This window comes from Danio rerio, chromosome 16, assembly GCF_052040795.2.
Source record: "Danio rerio strain M-AB ecotype USA chromosome 16, GRCz13ab, whole genome shotgun sequence".
NCBI classification, from domain to species: Eukaryota; Metazoa; Chordata; class Actinopteri; order Cypriniformes; family Danionidae; genus Danio; species Danio rerio.
This window is the reverse complement of record NC_141036.1, coordinates 15,554,355-15,578,325: the sequence shown is the minus strand read 5'-3', so window position 1 is coordinate 15,578,325 and position 23,971 is coordinate 15,554,355. Positions and strand designations below refer to the sequence as shown.

The window sequence follows — 23,971 nt, the reverse complement described above, 5'->3', positions numbered from 1 at the left end:
ATGATCTTAACCAGGAAAATTATATTGACAATAACAGAAGAACTTCGAAAAATAAATTAATCTAAACAAAAGTGATTGTGTTAAGGATAATTTACTTTTAAATGAAAAATATCAGTGTTTATGTTGGGGTTTACATATCTAAACTTAAAAACTTAATGAACTATATATATTGCTAGCGTGTTTTAGTACATGGCTTGTATAACTGCACGCATGCTTTACTACCGTACGTTTATGATGTTGCTAGCATACCACAATATATTTATGTTTGGAGATTGCACTTTTCTTTTATATACAAACAAAAATATTCATTCATTCATTTTCCTTTGTTTAAGTCCATAATTTTACCAGGAGTAGCCACAGCAGAATTAACTGCCAACTATTCCAGCATATGTTTTATGCAGCGGATGCCCTTCCAACACTTTCATACACTACGGCTAATTTAGTTTCTCAAATTCACCTATAATGCATGTCTTTGGGCTGTGGGGGAAACCTGAGCACCTGGAGGAAACCCATGCAAACATGGGGAGAACATGCAAACTCCACACAGAAATGCCAACTGGCCCAGCATTGACTCAAATCAGCGTCCTTCTTGCTGTGAGGGGACAGACAGTGCTGACCACTGAGCCACTGTGCCGTCCAAACAAAAATATATATTATTTAAAAAATTCAGTATTCAATGACAAACTAACATTGCTGTTTCTCCCAAACTGCTTCAACAAAAATAACAACACATAAAAGACCAGCTAGTTTTTCGCGATTACGTGATCGATGATTCCAACGCAAAATCAACAAAAAAATCTTACTTAAATCCAAAATAATCGAAAAAAGTAAAATAATCGATTTTTTTTAATAATCTCATAAAACATTCATTCAAACCATATGATCAAATTATATTTATTTCATTTTTTTTGTTTTGTTTTACATGACTTACAGACGTAGCATACTTTACGTACCGCACGTGATGTTTTTGAGTCTCGCAAAAAAATGAAGTCTCACCTGCGCCCTCACAATCATCAAAATTCTTGGAATGGCGGCGGAATTGTTTTGCAGCCTGTGCAGTAAGCATTATTTCATTTAACTCTTTCTCTGCAGTAAACGAGAGAAATCACTTCTATGCAACAAATTTTCTAATCGTGGATAAAAATAAAAGTTATAAAACCCTCCTTTGGTTTAATCCCTACCATTTTAGATCGGTTTTAGATCTTGTCTTGACTAGAGACCAAAATAAAGAAGCTTTATTTTTATGATTTTTGTCATTGTGACAGATTGCACACCTAACATAGTAGGCTACCAAATATGGTAAATATATATATAATTGACCATATTTACAAATGTATTTTTCAATCGCAACATTTTCTGGGTATTACCACCACAAAGTCATTTTTGTTGCGAAAAATCATATAAAAATAATACGTAATGAAATACTTAATGTTTTACTATTTATAAACTATTACTTTTTTTCTTATTTCATCAAAGTCATATGATTGCAACATACTGTTAATAAATATGTTTTATTAAATAAATAACTGTATTTGTAGTACTATTGTTATATAAAACTAAATCATAAAATGTATATAAACTCAATTCCTGGAGGGCCGAAGCCCTGCACAGTTTAGTTCCAACCCTGCTCCAACACACTTACCTGTAGGTTTCAAACAAGCAAGAAGGACTCGATTAGTTTGATCAGGTGTGTTTAATTAGGGTTGGAACTAAACTGTGCAGAGCTGCGGCCCTTTTGGAACTGAGTTTGACACCTGTGCTCTACACAGCTTAGTTCCAACCCTGTTATAACACACTTACCTGTAGGATTCAAACAAACCTTAAGGACTAAACTCGTTTGATCAGGTTTGTTTAACTAGGGTTATTAGGTAATTAGAGAAACTAAACTGTGAAGAGCTGCAGCCCTCCAGGAACTGGCTTTGACACTTGTGTTCTAGAGGAATTTAGTCTCACGTAGCCAGACCTCAGACTGACTGCTGAAGATCTGGGAGCTTTGGTCACTTTGAATAGTTAAGGACAGCCCACTATGTCATTTTACTTAAAGGTTAACCTACCAATCCTGTTTCGTTTTGTGCTGTGGCATGTTTGTGGATGTGGAAAGTCTAAGAACAGCCCATCATGTTATGCATCGTTCATTTGTGAACATCTTTTAAGTTTACAGTTTACAGTTAAGTTTAGGTTCTAAGATTCATCCATTATTTTTGTGATACATTTTTATATAAAAATCACGCAGACTGATAATGAAAGAAAAAGTTTTCTCTGTTATATTAAAAGCAAGGGTTTGATCTATTTGTAAGTGTACACAAATACAAAAAAAAAAAACAGTGAACATGTCTCTAATCTCTATAACAAAAGTGACAGAATATGTGAAAATATTCCTTAGAAAAAAAGAGAATAGGCATACCTGCTCCTTGTATGTACCTGCTACATTTAACAGCATTATTTATGCAGTGAGTATTGCATACTTTTAATAATCCAGCATTTAAGTCCAATTGATAAATGCTCATCGTCACAAAGATATCTGCACAATAAAAGACAGGTGTGTCAGCAGTAAATCACTGATTCATCAAAGTCTTTGAAAGTTCTATGTTTATTAATAAGCACTGTCATCAATGTAAACATTGCAGCTTTTTTATTTTTATCTCAGACTTGTTGTTATGTGCCCTGATAAAGATTGCTGTTTCAAAGTAGCTTCCCTAACACTGCATATGGCATTAATCTGTTAAAATTCTTGCTGTCGGTTAGCGGATATCTGGTCAAAATGGGAAAAAGAAGAGAAGAGAAGAGAAGAGAAGAGAAGAGAAGAGAAGAGAAAGAAGAGAAGAGAAGAGAAGAGAAGAGAAGAGAAGAGAAGAGAAGAGAAGACAAGAGAAGCTCTGTTCTGCATAGATGAGGATGTTCTGCCTCAGATCTGTCAGTCTTTCAAAATGCACAGGATTGGCTTGTAAAAAGCTGTGTTTGTGCAAAAGGGCTCAAAATTAAACAGTTTGGGTAATTATAATTCATTGTCAAAAAGGTACCAATTCATGTTCTGAATGTTTAATCTGAAAAGTGTACTGGGTGAGGCAACTGGGTGTTTTTACTGGGTGAGGTTGTGGCAGCAAATTGCAAACATGACATGCACTTTTCACACATTTTTAAAAGGTTGTGCACCGACAACATGTTATCAAGTGGCTGTGAGTGCCAGAACACTTGACATCATTTCCCATAACACTGCTAACAGAACTGACTGGCAGGAATCAACCAGAAGACCAGCAACCTGATCATGTTTACCACAAATAGATTCCAGTCTCTAGTTGATCAATGTATCTCTACTTACAACCACCAGCCGTTTTATTAGGTTCCCCTTACTAGTACTGGGTTGGACCCACTTTTGCCTTCAGAACTGCCTTTATTCTTAGTGGCATAAATTCAACAATGTACTTTAAATATTCCTCAGAGATTTTGGCCCATATTGCCATGATAGCATCACCCAGTTGCTGTAGATTTGTCGGCTGCATATCCATGAAGAGAATCTCCCCTTCCACCACATCCCAAATGTGCTCTATTGAATTGAGATCTGGTGACAGTGAAGGCCATTTGAGTACAGTGAACTCATTGTCATGTTCAAGAAACTAGTCTGAGATGATTCACGCTTTATGACATAGTGCATTATCCTGCTAGAACTAGCCATCAAAAGATGGGTGAACTGTGATCATAAAGGGATGGACATGGTCAGCAACAATACTCAGGTAGGCTGTGGTCTTGACACAATGCTTAATTGGTACTAATGGGCCCAAACACTGACAAAAAAATATCCCCCACGCCATTACACACCAGCAGCCTGAACTGTTAATACAAGGCAGTATGGATCCGTGCTTGCTGGCCATTCTCCACTGACCTATGGCATCAACAAGGCATTTGTGCTCACAGAACTGCCACTTACTAGATAATTTCTCTTTTTCTGACCATTATTATTAACCCCTAGAGATAGTTGTGCATGAACATCTCAGTACATCAGCAATTTCTGAAATACTCGGACCAGCTCGGTTGTAATGAGTGGTTATATGAGTTACTGTTGCATTTTTATCAGCTGGAACTAGTCTGGTCATTCTCCTCTGACCACTGGCATCAACAAGGCATTTGCGCCCACAAAACTGCCACTCACTGGAAATGTTATTTTTTTCAGACCATTCTCTGTAAACCCTAGATGGTTGTATGTGAAAATCCCAGTAGATCAGTTAGTTCAAAGTCACTTAAATCACCTTTCTTCTCCATTCTGATGCTTGGTTTGAACTGCAGCAGATCGTCTGACCATGTCTACATGCCTAAATGCATTGAGTTGCTGCCATGTGATGGGCTGATTAGAAATTTGCATAAACATGCATCTAATAAAGTGGCCAGTGAGTGTATGTTTCAGTGGGTTTATCGTGTTGCTGGCATATTTAGAACTAACATGCTAGTCTTACATTTCTAAGCTTATTTGCATGCCTTTTTATGATTAAAGTACAAAATCATCAGTGGTCTACAGAAATTCAATAGCCCGCAGATTATCTGAAAGGAGGATAAAAGACTTTGAGGACGTTGTGTTCCAACTCAAGAGCATCACAAGAGCAGCTGTCGGTGCAGTTTAATTCACTCTTCAAACAAAATACATGCCTGTCTTAGTGTTTCCTCCCTTGTAGGAGATGCGCTGCACGGCATCCAGCAGAGCCTCTTTGTCACTGTAGGAGTTGAGCTTAAACTCAGTCCTGGCATCGTCACTGAACTGAGCAATGGCCACCTATCAGATGAAGAAAGTAAGACAGCGTGCATTATTCACATGCCTAAATGTCAGGTTATATTATATCATAAGCTGTTTTTCAGATGAAAAAAAAAGAAAACTGCTGGCTTCCACACAATTCCTTCATGTTATCCCAACTCAAATTGAAAAATTTAAAGTTAACTTAATAATTTTTGCAACTTTGAGTGGATTTAACATAAAACAATTAGGTTGTCCCCTTAAAAACTCAGCACTTTTTTCCCCACCATATTTTAAAAACCAGAGATATTTTTGTCACTTTCATCATAATTTCCACCCCTAATCTTGGTTAATTTTTCCCCACAAAATACATGCTGTAACCATCAGAGGTTAAGCATTATGCTCAATTATGAATTGTGCAAATATACAACCATGTGATTACCAAATCCCTATATTAATATTAAAGCAAAACTTTAATAAAAGAGACATCAAATTCATGTCATCATGCATACGAGTTTGCTTGTTGATCCTGTTTGAGGAGCCAAGTCAAACATATGTTATATCCATACGATGTTTACTTTAACCCGTGCCCTTCAAACGTTCTTGCTCTGGCGTTTTCCCATGGCTTATATCAGGTCCACTGCAGTGATCCCTAAAGCTGTTGATGGGTTGTGATGAAGATCTTCTGAGGCCTGGAATGACATGTCTAGACAAAGCCTATTTTTATCTAATGCTCTCTGGGTTAAATGCTTGGTAGTGTGGTCTCTAGCCCGGAGTAGCTATTCCCATGATGCCTCAGTCCATAAAAACAATTTCTGAGAAAAGCAAAAAAGAAAACCTGTTTTGAAGAAAGCCAGATACAGTACAAGTTCTAAAATCGAGTTCTCAAGCTATGGTGCGCGCATGGTACATGACATGACTCAGCACATTTACAAAAGGCTCAGCTAAAAATCTTTGTAAATTGTGTGGTTTTTATGCTTTATGATCTATATTCTATTTTAGCATCGATCTGTGTCTTGTCAATTTTGTTTTATTTTTATTTGAATACTGAACTAGAATGTGCACTTCAAATTGTATAAGTACTTGCAGATAATTTAAAATATATTGAATATAAGACTACTTAGATGTACTTAAAGACACCACATTTTCATTACTATTGCCTTTAACATTGTAAAGGTTAACTATCATATTTTTTGTACCTCCAATAAAATATTTAATGTAAGTATACGTAAAAAATACATAAAAATATACTTAGATTATTAGAGAGTAGATTTAACACATTTCTAAACATAATAGTTTAATAACTCATTTCTAATAACTGATTTATTTTATCTTTGTCATGATGAAAGTAAAAAATATTTTACACAATATTTTTCAAGACACTTCTATAAAACTTAAAACCCCTGCCGTCTAGAGCCACGCCTCCTTAAACATGAGCACAGTAAAAGAACCCTCTCTCATGTGTTAAAAGTGTGATCTCTCTCGTGAACGTGCGGCGATCGGCGGAGCTGCGTGCGAAAGGCTGCGCATTTGTTCAAATCTGCATTTGGTGACAGACAGATTGGACTACTTACCGGAATTATTAGAGATGTCAGTCTGACTCTATTTAATTGGATTAACATTTTTTTAGTTTTATGCCTTACCCAAAAATTTAAAAATACATATAAATACATTTAGATTATTTACTTTGATCATTACTATTAGACTGTGAAGGGAATTTTAACCAGCACAACAAAAATGCTTCTAAAGACAATCACCTACTGCACCTTTAACTAAGTTAATTAGGTCAACTAAGCAGGTTTGGGTAATTAGGCAAGTTATTGTTTAACGATGGTTTGTTCTGTTGACTATCGAAAAAAATATAGCTTAAAGGGGCTAATAATTTTGTCCATAAAATGGTGTTTATAAAATTTTAAACTGCTTAAATTCTAGCTAAAATAAAACAAATAAGACTTTTTTTTCCAGAAGAAAAAATATCAGACATACAGTACTGTGAAATTTTTTCTTTGCTCATAATTCAGAAAAGAAAAAAAATTAAAGGGGGGCTAATAATTCTGACGTTAACTACATATTCTAAATAAAATCTATTTAAAATATATGTAGATTTCAATTGATATTTTCTTTCTTTATTCATTTTCAAGGTTACTGGTAGTTGTATAAGCATTTTCCTGTGTATCGTACTGTGTATGACTGTTTATGTAACTAATTTAAATTTGAAATAAATCTGTCATGATCAGCAGTGATCTAGACCTTGCAGATTGCTGGCAAACATTCACTATCATCTGGACAACAATTTTGCCACTGAAATACTACAAATCTCATTCCCTGCAATCACACACCTGGCCCAGATCCGCCTTAATTGCAAACACATAGCTGAAGCTTGTAAGGACTGATTACCCAGATAATAAACACAACCCGCGCTCACACACACACACGCACGCACACGCACGCACGCACGCACGCACACAAACACACACAGACACACACACACACACACACACACACACACACACACACACACACATACACACACATACACATATCTTTGCTAAGTCTTGTGAACTGTGAGCGTGGTGGTTTCCTTGTCTTACTGTGCTGTGTTTCTGATATTTGCTTTGTTTTACAGTTTACATTGTTTATGCCACCTATCCTGACCATTCGCATGTATTCTGACCATGCTTTTGGATTATCTGCATACTGCTGTCTGTCCCTGTTTGACTTTGCCTGTTTAAAGATTCTCTTAATAAATTTAATTTGGATCTTCACCTCTGTTGCAACCCGATTCATTACAAAAACACAAAAAATAATAAATATATACCAATGCACAGTAGTTAATATTCTTAACTGTACTGTCAAATTGTATTTTTGTCATTAAATTTGTGTAATTTATAAAATACTTTATAACATGACATGCAGACATAAAAAAACAACTTACAAATGAGTAATTGTAGCTATATTTAAATATATTTTGCATAGAGGTGTAAACATACACTGGTCTCATGGTTTGCTTCGATTAGGATTATTATGCCATTGATTCGGTACAATTGGATATCTCGATGCATCACAGTGCATTGACAATGCTTTTCATACACGTTTTATATTTTTCTTCACCGCACAAGAATTATTGTATTAAAATGTATAAATAAATTTATATTTATATACTATTTGTAAAACTATTTTGTCCTTTAATACAGTTAGGTATACAAACTGTACCTTTAAAAACTCACATGCACAGGACAACATGAGCATTTATAGCACATAAACAAAAATAAATATTCTACTCACTTTCTGAACCTAGTCTAATAAGTTCTTTCCCTTATGACTGGTCAAATGCTTAACAGAAAGGGCTGCGATAAGTTCTAACGATCTGGCGCTGTTTACCGATGAGTGACACTAATAAATGGCAGTGGCGACAACTGATTCATGAAAGACGCAGAGGAGAAAACTTGCTATCCAGAAGTATCGCTGTAACAGCCGAGAGGAGAAGAAACATTAACTCACGACAGGAGGTCAAAGGTCTCCAGTAACAGAGAAAGAAATGGAGTTTACTTTCAGTTTTTCCACACCAGTGAAACAGGGGCTTCTGCTGTAAGGGTCAGTGAAAGACTGTACACAAACATACACACTGTAAATTGTGCACAGTTTCTGTATTTTTCGTCTCCCTCACCATAAGCTACCATGACATAGCGCATATGAGATAAATGACATCAGTTCACAATAACCGCTTATTATTATTATTGAACCAATACTGAATTATCCGCGTCTGCATCGCAGTGCACCGAAGAAACAATTAATTTTGACACCGCTAATTTTGCGTAAGACTGTAGAGAGAGATGATATTAAAATATATTGTAATTACAAACTCATAATAGATAATTAAACAAACTTTAAATATATGCTAATAAATATACATAATTCTTATCATATTGTATACAGTTGATGTAATTAAGCCAAGTTAAGGTCAACAGAAAAGCTAAACTACATTTAATGTACATTTAATCCATTATAAATGTTCATTTAATTGCTGTTTTAGTACTCTGAAACATTATATTCAGTTTTCTTTTTTGAAGTGTATTAATTTCTGTAATATAATTATTCATTCATTCATTCATTCATATTTAAAAATTAAAATAAAATAAAATATAAAATATTGATCTTATTTTTTACGTAGGAGTCTTGAATCTCTTTGGCTGGAGACTTCTGGTCCCATTGACTTCCATTCATTTTTAGACATTAAAAACAGCTCATTATTCTGCTTGATGTAGCAAACTAAATTAGAGGTTCTAAAACAATCGCACTTCCGCATTTTAAAATAAAGTCAATACATTTTGTGATTTGTGTCCTCACTCTTTGCTTCCTAAATGACATTCTTACACTTTTACTTTCATCTTCAAGGATGTGAATTATAAACTCAAGAATGGCGGTCATTTATTTTTCCTCAAAAATATGCAAGACATGTTGTACAATAATATGAGATAAATAAAAAAGCAGACTGAATTTGACATATTTCGCATGCAGCACATACCTGTGTTCCCTCTGGGCCAATCACATCAAGTGCACCAGTAGTGCTGTACAGGAAGCGGATAATCTTCTGAAAGTTGTCATCTCCGATACTCCAGGAGCCGTCGACTAGGAAGGCCAGGTCTGCTTTAGCTGCTTTGCAAACTGAGAAAGTTGGAGAAAAGAGAGAGAAAGAGAAGAAGCAGGTGAAAAATCGCTAGCTAAAATAAGAAATCCTCATTACCGTGTGAACGCTGCAGTACAACAGATGTCAAATGATTGCAAACACTTCTCCTTCTCACTGACAGGATCTCCATCACAGCTAGCTGGATAAAACAACGGGCCTTAATTAATTCCCAGCTACCTCTTTTTTTTCATACTTTTCCTTCTGCCAGACTGTTGCTTTGCAGGATTTGGGACTTAACGCATATACCATCAGTAACTTGAAGATGTGCTTCATGGGGTAACTTCTAAATTAACTGGTTGCTTTCAGGAAAAAAACATCCTTCAGGGACTGAATCTGTCTGAAAATATGGTTATATCTGTCATAAAATCTGTCATTTTAGTCCCTAACAAGTAATTAAAGGTACATAACAATACCTAAAAATTACACATATGCACCTTATAGTACCTGAAAGGTACAAAAGAGAACCTTAAAGTACAAAAGTGTACCCTAAAGGTACTAATGTATTTAACACACGAATTAACAAGACAATTATGAAATTTAGTTATTTAATGACTGGTAAAATAAGACCCATATAGTTCTCCAACTTAATGTGCTAAATTTGTGCACATTTCATTCTAACAAAGTTATTTATCAGTTCTGAGCATTTACACCTTGAATGGCCATGCATAACATTCAAATTATCTATTCCATAAAGGAAATATATACTGTGGTGAGCATCGATGCTCCATAATTTTTAAAATGCATTGTGGAAATATTAAGGAAGCAAATGTTTCAGTGCGCATTCATTCATTCATTTTCTTGTCGACTTAGTCCCTTTATTATTTGAGGGTCACCACAGCGGAATGAACCGCCAACTTATCCAGCAAGTTTTTACGCAGCGGATGCCCTTCCAGCCGCAACCCATATCTAGGAAACATCCACACATACATTCACACACACACACTCATACACTATGGATAATTTAGCCTACACAATTCACCTGTACCGCATGTCTTTGGACTGTGGGGGAAACCAGAGCACCCGAAAGAAACCCACGCGAATGGAGGGAGAACATGCAAACACCTCACAGAAAGGCTCGAACCAGCGATCTTCTTGCTGTGAAGCGACAGCACTACCTACTGCGCCACTGCCTCGACCAGTGCACATTCAATTTTCTGAATTACATATCCCTTAAAGGGATAGTTCACCCAAAGCCTCATCCTCTTCCTTCATTTGTTCCAAACCTGTTTGAGTTGTTTTTTTCTGCACATTGAACATTATAACAACAAACAAAACAGTTCATTCCCAAGGCTTTAGAATATGTCAACATAGTAAATTTTCTCACCTTCATTTAAGTAAATTGTGGACATGATATAATCATTTGTTCCATTGTTCCACTTAATAAAATCATGTGATTGTTTTATTCAAAGCAAAACAAAGAATGTTATGTGTTTACTTTACAAAAAACGAATAAATACTTAAAAGTTAAGGCCAGGTTTTTACTAAAACAAGGTAACAATTTGCTCATTGTCCAAATGACAGTCAAAAAATGTTTCTATGATTTACTAATATGTCAGTGAGGTTTACTCATTTGTTTTAAGTAAATTGAGCACACAGTTTAATAATCTGAATAAATGACTTCAATGTAGGCAATGAGAAAACAAACTCTTATACAAGAAGCCATATCTCTGATTAAGTTGCACTTACTGAACCCACAAAGCCTGCTTTACAAAAAGAGTCACTGTTTAAGAGCGGCACAAGACACCTTGTTTGAAAATGAACTTAATGAATCAGTCATTGTGTTTGTAAACAACCTGAATGAACTGGCAAAACACATTAGCTTCAATTTGTTTACATCTTGTTTAGTTCATCATTATAATTCACGGCAAGGCATCAAGGAAGCTTTGAATGCTTCGTTCAAAGACAACTCAAGATATTTTATTAAATTATCTCTGTGATATACTTATAATAAACAAAACACACTGTCTTATTGCACACCTTGCGTACACATCATATAAAAAGGTTTTTTGTTGTTCATTGAAAAAAGAGTAAATTTATTATCATTTATTGAGTAAAGTTGAATTGTACTGATTAAAAGTCAAAATAAATGCATGTGTAATAACACAAAAGATTTATATTTCAAACAGATACTGTTCTTCTTTTCTTCTAATCAAATTATGCTAAAAAACCAAACAATACTTTTCAAAGAAATCTGCCATCTTAAGCACTAAATTAGAATGCAGGGCTGTAAGAGCCATAGACATTTATATGTGCGCATTTATGTCATAAGCTTCAAATTGGGTTTGACCTTTTGACGCGTAAACCATAATATTTATTTATTTTGGGTCCTAATTAGGAGATGACAAGCACATGAAGCTTTTTGTGAAGCTGCTTATATTTATCAAGGGGTAAAACTTCCCATTCCAGTGGTCAAAGCAAACCGTCTGCGGCTGAGAGTATAGACTGACGACTGATGAGATTGAGCTGCTCATTTCACAAGCTTCATTACGTGACACATTTATTTATTCCATATAACAACTGTTTGTACCATGTGTCATACATCAAAAAGTCATTTAAATTTAAATTTCTTAGCATATTAACTGTATTTTTCAGTTTTGTTTTGTAGTCAATCAAGTGTTTACAAATCCTCTTTGTTGGGTTTTAAAAAATACCTACAGAGACCCCTGGGTGGGGAAAAAAATGAGAGGAAGAAAAAAAACTGAGTAAGAGGAAAATATATATATTTTTAAGCTTTTGCATTTCCTTGGAAAGATGTTTTGCATTCCCTTGCAAAACTGTTGTTCGACAAACACTTCCTGTTCACTTTATACACTTCACTTCATGCCAATCCTCCTGTTTTTGCCAGGATTCTCCCGTGTTTTACCATTCTATCCCGCTACCAATAAGTATTTTCCTATTTTTATCCCATATATTTAAACTTGAAAGCACGTTGAAATAAATATAAAAATGTTTGCTTTCACTTTCTTGCAATCAAAGCTGTGAGTCGATCATCGCACATTCCTATGCAGCCTCTGAATCAGTAAATGCATGTATGAACACTGACTGACGGACACACTCGATATGATAAACGGATCCCAGTTCAGCTTCTGTACAATTCTTGTTTTTTTTCCCTACCATCACGTCCTTCCAAGTGTCCATATTTACCACCCCTTACAATCTAATAATTATTATATATTATTCAACAATATATTATTCAGACAGAACTTAAAGTGTTTACATGTAGCCCTTTCAGTTTTATTAAGCCTTTACTCAAATTACTATCAGAGAATTTGGATGTAATTAAAACCAAATATTCTGCATGCACTTGAAAATGAAACTGAAATCGAAAATGCTTAATAATTATTATTTATTCTTTTTATCATTATTTTAATGTATTCTATAAAAAAATATTTTGATTACTCGATATGAACGATTTATTTTAATTAAACATAATAACATTATCATCCAAAATTCAATGCATCCCTACTGGTAATGTACTGTAAATGTACTCAATATCAAAGTGACTGAGATCAAATTAAAGTATAGGCAGAGTCTGATGTTAACAGAAGCCAAAAATAAGAATCATTATTTATATATTTTATTTCATCATGGCGAAAGGGTGAGGTAATATGTGATTAGCCATAGATATATGTATAGCTGTTTTACAATAAATAATTTAACATTAATATCATTAAACAAGGGTGTCTTTAATCAGTCTTAAACATTAATGTCAGGGTCAATCAATGTATCCCTTAAAACTAACAGAACATTTTAGTTTTGACTCTTGAACATCTGTCATGATAGTCAAATCATTATATTCAAATTAATTATTTACATCATTTATGTTATTTTATACTCTATATGATGAGAAACATTTTCCATATTTTGTTACTCATAGTGTGAACAATTAAAAAAATAAATAAATAAAATCTCACAAATTATTATTATGGAGCAAATTATCAATAATTATGTCACAAGTCTGGTGTGTCTGTGTTGTGTTGTGTTGTGTTGTTGTGTTGTGTCATGTGATGTTATGTTGTGCTGTGATCCATGTGCTTGTGTTTTGTCATGTGACCCCTTTGATTGTTTCAACTGTTTTTTAATGATCAAGAGTTCCCCTGTTGTGTCGCCCTTGTTTGTAATATGTGTATTCGTGTCCTGTGTATTTATAGCTCCACTTTAGTTAAGTTTATTGTGCGGTATTGAATTGTCAACAATCCATTTTTTTATGCTCTTGTTTCTGTAGTAAGTGCATTTTTGTAAACAAAATAAGTGTTTTTGATAATCTGTCTCAATTGCTTGTGCTGAAACACCAACTGTGACAGAATAAGCTTTAAATTGTATGTACCATATAAAGACATCCTATATATATATATATATATATATATATATATATATATATATATATATATATATATATATATATATATATATATATATATATATATATATATATATATATATATATATGCATGCTGTGAAACAAGGTAAAATGAAAGTTTATGCTTCAGAAAATTTAGTTTTGTGTTATATTTGCTAATTGTTAGCAATTGGTTACATTCAAAAAAGTTTAGGTTTAGTCCAGAGTCATGTTTTTCATTTCCAATGAGCCTGTTTTTGGACTAACAGCAACAAAACTCCCATTTTGATTTCATGTGGTCTTTAAAGGTAACAAATGCTATGAACTATTTTTACAGTGTGACCAGCCCTCAATAAAAGTAATGTACAAAATGTAGGGCATTTGGGTTAACTACCTCGACTCCTGGAGATTAAGCCATATAAAAGAAACAAATAAGTCTAAAGTAGCACTCGGTATCGGGCATAGACATTATTCTTGTGTTACTTTATGATGCATTAAACACAATAAACATTCAGCTGGAGGATGAACCAAATCCCTTCTATAAATGGGAGGCTGGGGATCTAAATAAGATCTATAAAGTGTGTAAATAAGATCTGTGTGCTTTTATCAGATGTGTTGGGAAGACTCAGCTATATTTATTGAGTATGGAGTGGCTCAGAGAATAAGAAAAGGTTAGCTGTCAGCAGAGATGTACGTTAGCGAAAGGTCACATAACACATAGGGACAGGCCCAACAAACAGGGAAAACAATGGCAGACAGGACAGTTTTTTTCCGTACGGGTGTCCTACCTTCTTTGGCTGGAGGGATGGTGGGTGGAGGGCTGGTGGTGGGTGCTGCGGTTGGTGGCTGAGTGGGTGCCGGAGCTGCAGAAACAACAAAAAATACATAAAGCAGCGTAAGTCATGGATTTGTGATCTCAACGGAATGTACATACCTTATATAGTGCATATATCTATTTTGATCACCACTGTATATTCATATACTGTACATCAAATTACATAAATATACTATATTTTTAATAATACAAAGTTACTGTTGATCACAAAAAAAATACATTTTAAATAATGCTGTAATACTGTAAACTTTGACTACCATTCTATTGTTTTTTTCTTTTATTTGGAATAAAGAAACTCATAAAGGTACCGTATTTAACCACTTGAGGGTGAGTAAATTTTTATTTTGGGGTGAACTCTCTTTATAGGCAAAATTGGGTGTTTTAAAGCAAAGAAATTAAGGAAAAAAGTTTTAAATCCAGTTCACACCACTCAAAGGAACACCAACAAACTAGTTGGCTGTTGGATTTTGAATGTTCTGAAAAATCACTATCATCTATACACTGCCCCAATAATTGCCATGCAGCATTGTTCATAAAGACTATCTGGGCTCAAGTTTATATCAAAGTTTGTTGCCATTGTTGGAAAATCATGATCAGTCTGGAGGAAACAAACTCTGACCAGCAGCAACAGTGATACAACAGTTATCGACAAACTCAGACAAATATGTTTGTTGACGTTCGTCTTTGCAGTGTGAGTTGTTCTTCGCAAAAATGTATAAAATTTCTTAAAACAAAACAAAACAAAACAAAACAAAACAAAACAAAACAAAACAAAACAAAACAAAACAAAACAAAACAAAACAAAACAAATTAAAACAAATCAAAACAGTTTTTCATTTTTAATATATAACAAAAAGACTAAAAACAAAAACATATCAAAATCATCACTAATTAAATTCTAGTTTTCTGGAATCCCATTACTGCCACAGAATCATTCACGTTTTGTTGATGTTGTTGTTGTTTTAGCTTTCATTTTCATGTTGTTTTACCCATTTAAGATCATAAAGCATCATCTTTAATATTATAATTATATTGGGTATTCAGCTTGTCCAAGAAACACAGCTTTGACACATAAAGGCAGCAATTTTACTCCAATACTTAACCATTGTTTTTTAAAGTAAACATATTAGACAGATGTGTCTGACCACAACACAAATGTTGTTTTCAAGTTTGAAGAAGTTCAACTTCAAAAAACACATCTTGAAGCCTGCATTTTCCTCATTCCACTGCCAGTGTCTCATAATTTTCAATGCAAAACATGTACTCTGCTCTGTGTGAATGGCCCCTAACTGCATTTTTATTTATTTTTTTAATAGCCTCTAACTTTTCTTTTCTATTTTTATGTTTGTGTGTAAGACAGCTCCAAAGTTGAGAGTTTGACACAGGTCCCACAAGATGTAAGCAGTGTTCCAAATTTAAATATTGTCTCTAGTCTATTATTTTTACCCCTGACATTGCATTACCACAAAACACATCTATTACTGGTATTTAAAATATCCTCACACACCTGTCAAATTTATTTCACATTTATTGAGGCATTTTTCTTCCACTCAAGTAAATAGTATAGTGTTAATTTTTCTGAGTGTATTTACCAGTGGTGACCATGGTGGTGACAGCAGGGCCCTCTGTGTCCTGTAAAACGGTGTATACACTTATCTTGTACTGGGTGTTGGGGGAAAGTCTGAAGAAACACTCTCTGGACGCACCACCACCGACCCTCACCTCCTGTTTCTGCCCGTCTGCAAAATAAAGACAAATGGCATTCAAACAACAAATAAAAGTATAAAACAAAATCACATCAGCTTCCTCAAGCAAACAATCATCCTAATTAATGAGAGTCATTAGAGTCCTCAGCCAACAAACAAAGACTCAAAATGACAGAAGTGGCACCACAGCAGTCGTCAAAGTGTTGTTATTTTTTAACAGGCATGAGTTGCTGCTCACAAATTTGTCTGCAAATGAAGGAAAATTCAACACTAATTCAGCTAATTGTCATCTATGATTTTTCCACTGCTAAAAAAGGACCAGCATTTTACTCTCTGTAACTAGAGTGTGTTTCAAGAGTTCACACTTAGCTTATGACTGATGATAAAGCTTGTTTGGCATGCTGTTCCAGGAGATAGCCCTGAGCTTATAAGATCCTCGAGCCCGGGGCTCTCTCCAGTTTGCAAGGCGAGAGGGGATTTTAAGAGCAGGTACAGTAGATCTCGAGAAATCCCTTACTGTAGTGGCTAATGAACAGATTGTGATTGCTCTTAAGAGATAACTACTTACTAGGTGCATTTCTATGGTGCTAATTTAGATTAGTCAGTAAACTTAAGTTGCATGTTTTTGGATGGTGGGAGGAAACCGGGGAACCTGGGGGAGCACGGAGAGAATGTGTAAACACCGCACAGAAACATTGGCTGGCTTAGTAAGGACTACCGGTGACATACTTGCTGTGAAGCAACAGTGCTAACCACTGGGCCACCATGCAACCCATCTAGTAAAGGAAGAAGATGAGTAGGGGTGGAAATGGGGGATCTTCAAAACCAAGATGGCTGTTACTGTATGTGGAACTTAGGGTATTTATAGTGGCTTAAGAATTGTCTGATTGGTGAATCATAAATTGAATAATGTGGGACCTGCCCCAAGCAATCATAAGCAGATGATCCTCCCGAATTAGTTTATAAATAAACTTCACTTCATTAGAGCTGGGCGATTTGACCTAAAATCTAAATCCCGAACATTTTAACTTAATTAAAATTATTAAAAAAATATTTGATTAATATATATATATATATATATATATATATATATATATATATATATATATATATATATATATATATATATATATATATATATATATATATATATATATATTATTTTATTTTTTTTTTTTGCCCTCAAATTTTAACGAAAAGTTTTGTATAGAAAATATGCTCACATATTTCAAGTGAGAGATTTTTGAATGAACGGTGCATTACTTGATTTTTTTTAACAATTAAAAGCAATACACACTATCTACTATCTATGATTATTTATTGAACATCAACGTTGAACAACTGAAATCAAAACACATTTTGCCTAAAAAAAAACACTAGGAAAAGTAATTGAAAATGTTTACCTGGAAACATTTGATTAATTATAGGTTCTGAATGTTTTGATTACTTTTCGATTAATCACCCAGCCACGTTTCACCATTTTAGGAAAAATTGATTAGTCCTTTGAGTTCATATTCTTGAGATTATATGCTAGATGCAATTTTATGGGTTCACACTGAATGGTTATCTACTTTGTTTATAAACTTCTTGAAGTAAAATAAAAATGCATCTGTTGAAAGCAGCTGTTTTTAGTTAAAATGCTGATGGTTCTACTATCCCAATATTACATACAAGGGGTGCATACAACATATTTGCCCAACTCAAATGCATATTCAAATATGATTTTCTAGAATACTAAAATAGATAAAAAGCCGTCAAAAATAAATACACTGTAAAATAATTCTTGCTGACTTCAATTTTTTTAGTTGAATCAAATGACATTTTCTAGTCCTCTCAATTTACATCAAACTGACAAATTATATATTTTGTGTGACTTAATTTTAGATGAATCCTGATTAACTTATTAGAATAAATTAAATCAACATACAAATATTTGTTGCCTTGAATTTTTGCCATTAAGTTTTGTTGTTGGTTTTGTTGTTTTTTTGTAACAGTGCATAACATGCTCACACATGTTCACGTAAGGCCCTATTATACACTCGGTGCAATAAGGTGCAAGACGTGTTTGGGGAAATTGTTTACTAATTTCAGTCCAGCACAACAACGATTTTCACATTTTGCGACACGCTGTTTAATGAGCAAGTCCATTTGTGCAACTTGGTGGACTCATGGGTGTTCCTGTCTAAAAAGGAGATGTGTTAAGGCTCATTGTTGACGTGTTGCTATTTTGATGAACTGAAATAGACTGTGCCATGGTCCAAAACGCTTACACATTGCTTAATACACAAAGGATGTACAAAAATACAAACATATCTTTACATTTGAAAAAAAAAATTAAAGGATTAAAATGTTACAAAAAATATTATTTTTTACATAAATAAAAAAAAACACTACCTCCATGCCTTGTTCATGTCAGGGGGGCTTTTTTTTTGTTTATTCTTGACAATTTGCTTTTGTATAATGTTATTATTATAAGCAGTATTATTTATTATATGCATATTTATATTTTTCTTAATAAAAACAAGTTTAGATTTGTCCACCTGTTGAGTTTTAGAGTAGATGCATCACCATATGGGGCATAAGAACAATACATGTGGTTAAAAAAACCACACTTTGTTATTATTGTTCATTTATTAATTTGCTGGAAATTAGAACTGAGTTTAGAATTTATAGTTTTGAAACAAATCTTTGCGCTTAACAAATTAAATTAAATATGTAGGCTAATAGATGTCTTCAGTCAAGTGAGTTTCCATTGTTTCCTTATCCATGAAAGTAAAGGAGTAAAGAGTAAAAGTAAAGTAAAGAAAAACTAAAGAGGCCGAATGGAGAAGGCTTGTTCTTTATCCTCGCACTGCAGATGGTCTGTTTAACAGTTTTCCCTTGAAGGGAATGGGAGATGAGACTCTGATTGGTTTAATGCACAATATGCTCAAAACACACCCATAACTCATTAAAAGAAAAAGCACAACCCAGTTTGACCATGTGCCAGGGTATAAAGCGTATTTTTCCATCCTTAAAATAGCAAAAGAGAATTTAGACAGGCCCTTAATGTGTTTGGTGCCATGCGCTTAAGACTTTGCGCCTAGTTGTGTTGGGTGATGTCGACCACTTTGGCATCGTACAATGTCTAATGAGAAACATTGCGATGGACGATGGCATTCTCGTCGTAGGCGTCTTATGAATAATTACTTTATAACAAATGAATTATTTGTAGCCAACTGTTTTAACTACTTGACCCGCATGGTCTTTGTTTTACTCATAACCAAATAATAAATAAATAAAGATAAGTTACACACAAATTACCACCTGTCAATCACTTTTTCCGCTGTACTCTGGCATGAATAGCCAGAGTGATCTGTGTCATAACAAACGTGGTGTTGACAAACTTGGTTGGTAGAAAAGGTGCACAACCAACAGCAACCAACAAACAGTATCTAAGGTTTTTGCAAAAATGACCAAGTAGAAGCATGAAAGCGAAAGATTGAAACAGTGCACTGAAGCTGTGACACATTACCTGATAGATTCAAAAGACAGAAGAGTCGTTAGATAGAGACAAGATTAATTAAATTTCACTTTTAACAACCATAGTGAGATGAAATTCAGTGGTACATACTTGATAAACTGATGGACGTGCACTGCTCTCAGGGGTTTTGTGCTCAGCAGGCTAGCTGACTGCTGGAGCTCAGACACACCGTACGCTGCGGCACATGACTGTGTGTGTTTGTGTGTGTGTGGTCACACTGCCATTAATCAGCGGTATAGTGTGGAAGGAGGGAATTTCAGAAATGCTAGGTGAAACGCCAGTGTGAACATAGATCGTTTTCATTCTAAAATGCCATTTTATAACTAAGAAGTACTAGTGTAAAGGGAGTCTAAGTGTGTGTTTTTCGCGAGCGGGTTGCTGCGACGAGGGCGGGGTGGAGGATTGCAATGCTAGCTCAGCATTGTAATGTCTTTCCACAATTGGCGATGGACTATGGCCTATGGACTATGGACATTTTTTTTGACCCAACCCTAGCGCCTAGATCATTAAAATACAGCCACAAGAATGGCTTGAAAATATTGGGCATAAATTGGTTAAGTAAAAGTTGAAGACTGCAGAAAAATGGATGAATCGTGATAAGTACCCAAGGATTGAGCACAAAAAGAATAGATTCAATTGAAATAAACCAATGTTCTTTCTTTTCACCTTCTATTCTTTTCAAATGTGAAGGTGTAATTGCTGACACAGACTCTTTTTCTTTGTGGTTTTCTCTCTTTCTAGATATCTACCCATCGATCTCTTTGTTTTGTTTGTGATGGCAGACATTACTATCCAACAGCTTGACTTGGTTCATACATCTTAATTTGTCTGCCATTATACAGCTGAGTCCATGGGGAATATAAATGGCTGGGCTCTTCAGAAGCAGTATTATACTGCTATTAAATGGGGAAAAACGTTTTCTTTAATGCGATATTTCCCAAAGCACCTACTTTTAGTTCATTATCTTGAAAAAAAAACAATGTCTCTAGAGTGCAGGATACAAGAAAGTCTATTTTCCAATGATAATATGGACTGCAGAAACTGAAATATAATAATAAGATCAACAATATTCCCTTGCTCAGACATGCTTTGATTGCTGAGCCGATCAAACAATGGGATGTGACATTTGCCTATTACGTCTATGGAATTACGTCTACCTCTATGGAAAAGTAGCTGGCAAGTGCTCCGGTTCGGCTCAGTAAACAGCTCTCCTCCTTTAAGCGTTTGTTTCAACAGACTGCACTTCTCAGTCCAGTCACATCTCTGGCACAAGCAGGACAGTTCCTTCTTTCCCTGCATTTGCACGCAGGAAGGCTTCACTTCATCACGAGTGCTCACTTTGCTTGCCATTGAAGATTCATTAGCCGGACCAAAATTCCACAGCCAAATTTTCCATCTGAGAAAATTAATGATTTTTTTTTCTACTGGTTACCAAAGTTTGGCCATTATTTCACTTGCCAGGACAGTTGAGCCAGGGGGAAAAGGGATGTTGGTACTGCATAAAAACACACTCTTTTAAAGCTTCACTGTAACAAGGAAGTGACAATGACAATGGAAGTGTGGATCCAAATGCAGGTTTGAGACAGAGATGGTCAGGCAAGCAATGATCAACCCAGGAGCAAACAGATATATAAGGGCAATCCGGAGTCGTAGTCAAAACAACAGCCAGATGGTCAAAAAGGCAGGCAGCATACAACATAAAAACACAAAACAAGGATCAACACACGGGCAAAGCAAGACAAAGGAAATGCATTGTAATGTCACTAAACAGTAAACAAGACTCAGCAATAGTGTATGTGTCTGTGCTGTTTAAATAGTCCAAGTAATCAATCTATGAGCAGCTTCAGCTATGTGTATGCAATCAGTCATGATCAAGAACTGGTTGTGTGTGTGGTGCATGACTGAGCTTTGTAATCCATGAAACGGTGGATTTGTAGTCCGTCAGCTATCAGTGTATATACCAGCGATCTGCACAGGCTGGATTGCTGGTGATTGTGACATGCACGCACGCACGCACGCACGCACACACACACACACACACACACACACACACACACACACACATACACACACACACACACACACACACACACACACACACACACCTGTTCCTGTTCTCCTGTGATTACAGACAAACACTCAGCTGGAGCTGCTCATGTACACTATACATATAGAGCTCACTTTGACACTCTCATGGCTGAGTCTTGTTGTACTGTTACTGTGAACATTACAATGCATTTCTCCTGCCTTGTCTTGCCGTGTACCAATCTTTTCTTTGTTTGTTTATTGTTTATGTTGCTTGCCTGACCATCTCTGTAAAATAAACCTGCATTTGGATCCACACTTCCTTGTCAGCGTCCCCTTCACATTATACTTTCTCCACTAGAGACTATAAGGAAGCTAAAACTGGTTTTGCTTTTTGCAGCTTCGTATTTGTCTAATTTTCTGGTATGATATGTTAGATTCTCCCAAAATCAGTCTCAGGCTGACAGAGAGAGGGAGCATGCGTGCAGTCGAGATTCTGTGTGTGCATGTAAATTAGGGCTGCATGATGTTGGACAAATTCTAATATTTTGTTTTCTGAGATATATATTGTGATAGCAGTACGGTTGCACCAGATTACTTAAATAGGTCTATTTGGAAATAATTCTTTAATTTAGATTGATTGGGATGATTTGGCAGAGAAATGAATCATGCATAAAACATAATTTAAAAAATGACAAGCTTAAACAAGAGCAAAGATAAATGTAAAATAAACAGTGCTTTAGGGTCTTCTGAGGAGTCTATCAGTATTCAGCTCCAGAAATTGAAAATTCAAATGTAAAATAACACTGTATAGTTTTAATTGTATAAATAGTTCATTCAAAAAAAACTTTTTAAAAGTTTTAAAAAGTGGTAGAATGGTACTGTAGATTGATAGAAAATGGTAGAATATTTTGATGTTGGTAGAGTGTCTTGAATACTTTAAACTCAAAATGCTTACATGGTCATTGGGCTTAAAATACATGGAAATGCTAAACTTTCACTTTATTCTGGTTAAACGCTTCATGAATTCACCAATTTTGTGTTGCTGAACTGAAATCCTAACATATAAACTCAACAGTGCAGGCTCTGCACTATGACTATAGTAAATGCCCACACTGCGATATAAATGCTGAAATGATATATTATGCAGCCCTAATGTAAACAACAGGGGCATTTCTAATAGCTCATGTGTGTATCAACCGGTTAGCTCGTTCCAGATAAATTTGGGTATACATTACCGGTCAAAAGTTTAGGGTCAGGTTTTTATATTTTTAAGAAAATTAATCTGTTCATTAAGGGGGCATTTATTGAATGTAAAAAAAAAAAAAGGTTAAATTGTTAAATATTTATTAAAATTTTAAATAACATTACTTTTAATTAAAACTTACTTATTTTATGTAGTTTCAAACCAAATTATTACTCCAGTCACTATTGCTTTTATTACTATTACCATTAATAATAATAATAATAATAATAATAATAATAATAATAATAATAATAATAATAATAATAATAATAATAATAATAATAATAGAGTGATTTCTGAATGATTATGTGACTCTGAAAACTGGAGTATCAAAATTTATTATGTAAATTACTGAAATAGATAATTAAATTAAATGATAAATTACTTTTAAACAGTTATTTTAAAGTGCAATAACATTTCACAATTTTACAATTTGATCTGAATTTTTGATTAAATAAATGCAGCCTTGTTTAGCAGGTTTAAAGCTTATTTTAAAACATTCTAAAAAGTCTTTCCGACCCCAAACTTTTGACCGGTAGTTTATGTGTAGTTGGTAGATTCCCATCAGCTCATATGGGAAGCACCAATCTGCGTCCAAGATTACACAGATGAATTAGGCTACTTTTACTGAGTTACTTACTGATGTTTGAGGGAAGCGCATGTATTTTGAATTGTGATCAAAGTGGACGGGAACTACTTGTGCATTAAACAATTTTACTGCACATCTTTCATCCAATCAGAATCAAGAGTTTCACAGACCATGGAATAAATATACTGTATATGCAGTGTATATGCAGTTTATGACGACATTATGATATACATTTTAAAGTCAATTGGCTTCTAGCGGACATAAACACTGATGTCACCTTTCTGACAAACAAACTGATTTA

At 34.7% G+C, this 23,971-nt stretch overlaps 1 protein-coding gene across 14 annotated transcripts in view; it reads right to left on the bottom strand.

Moving 5' to 3' along the window:
• The window catches only part of col14a1a (collagen, type XIV, alpha 1a), a 320,593-nt gene that overhangs the window by 120,779 nt on the left and 175,843 nt on the right, over nucleotides 1–23,971 (bottom strand). For all 14 annotated transcript variants that reach the window (XM_087286725.1, XM_087286726.1, XM_087286727.1 and 11 more), the window contains 4 exons: nucleotides 16,174–16,320; nucleotides 14,535–14,609; nucleotides 9,246–9,385; nucleotides 4,639–4,762 (listed from right to left, as the gene is read on the bottom strand). In XM_087286725.1, the coding sequence (XP_087142851.1) occupies nucleotides 4,639–4,762; nucleotides 9,246–9,385; nucleotides 14,535–14,609; nucleotides 16,174–16,320 (486 nt within the window). The remainder of the gene's footprint in view (nucleotides 1–4,638; nucleotides 4,763–9,245; nucleotides 9,386–14,534; nucleotides 14,610–16,173; nucleotides 16,321–23,971) is intronic.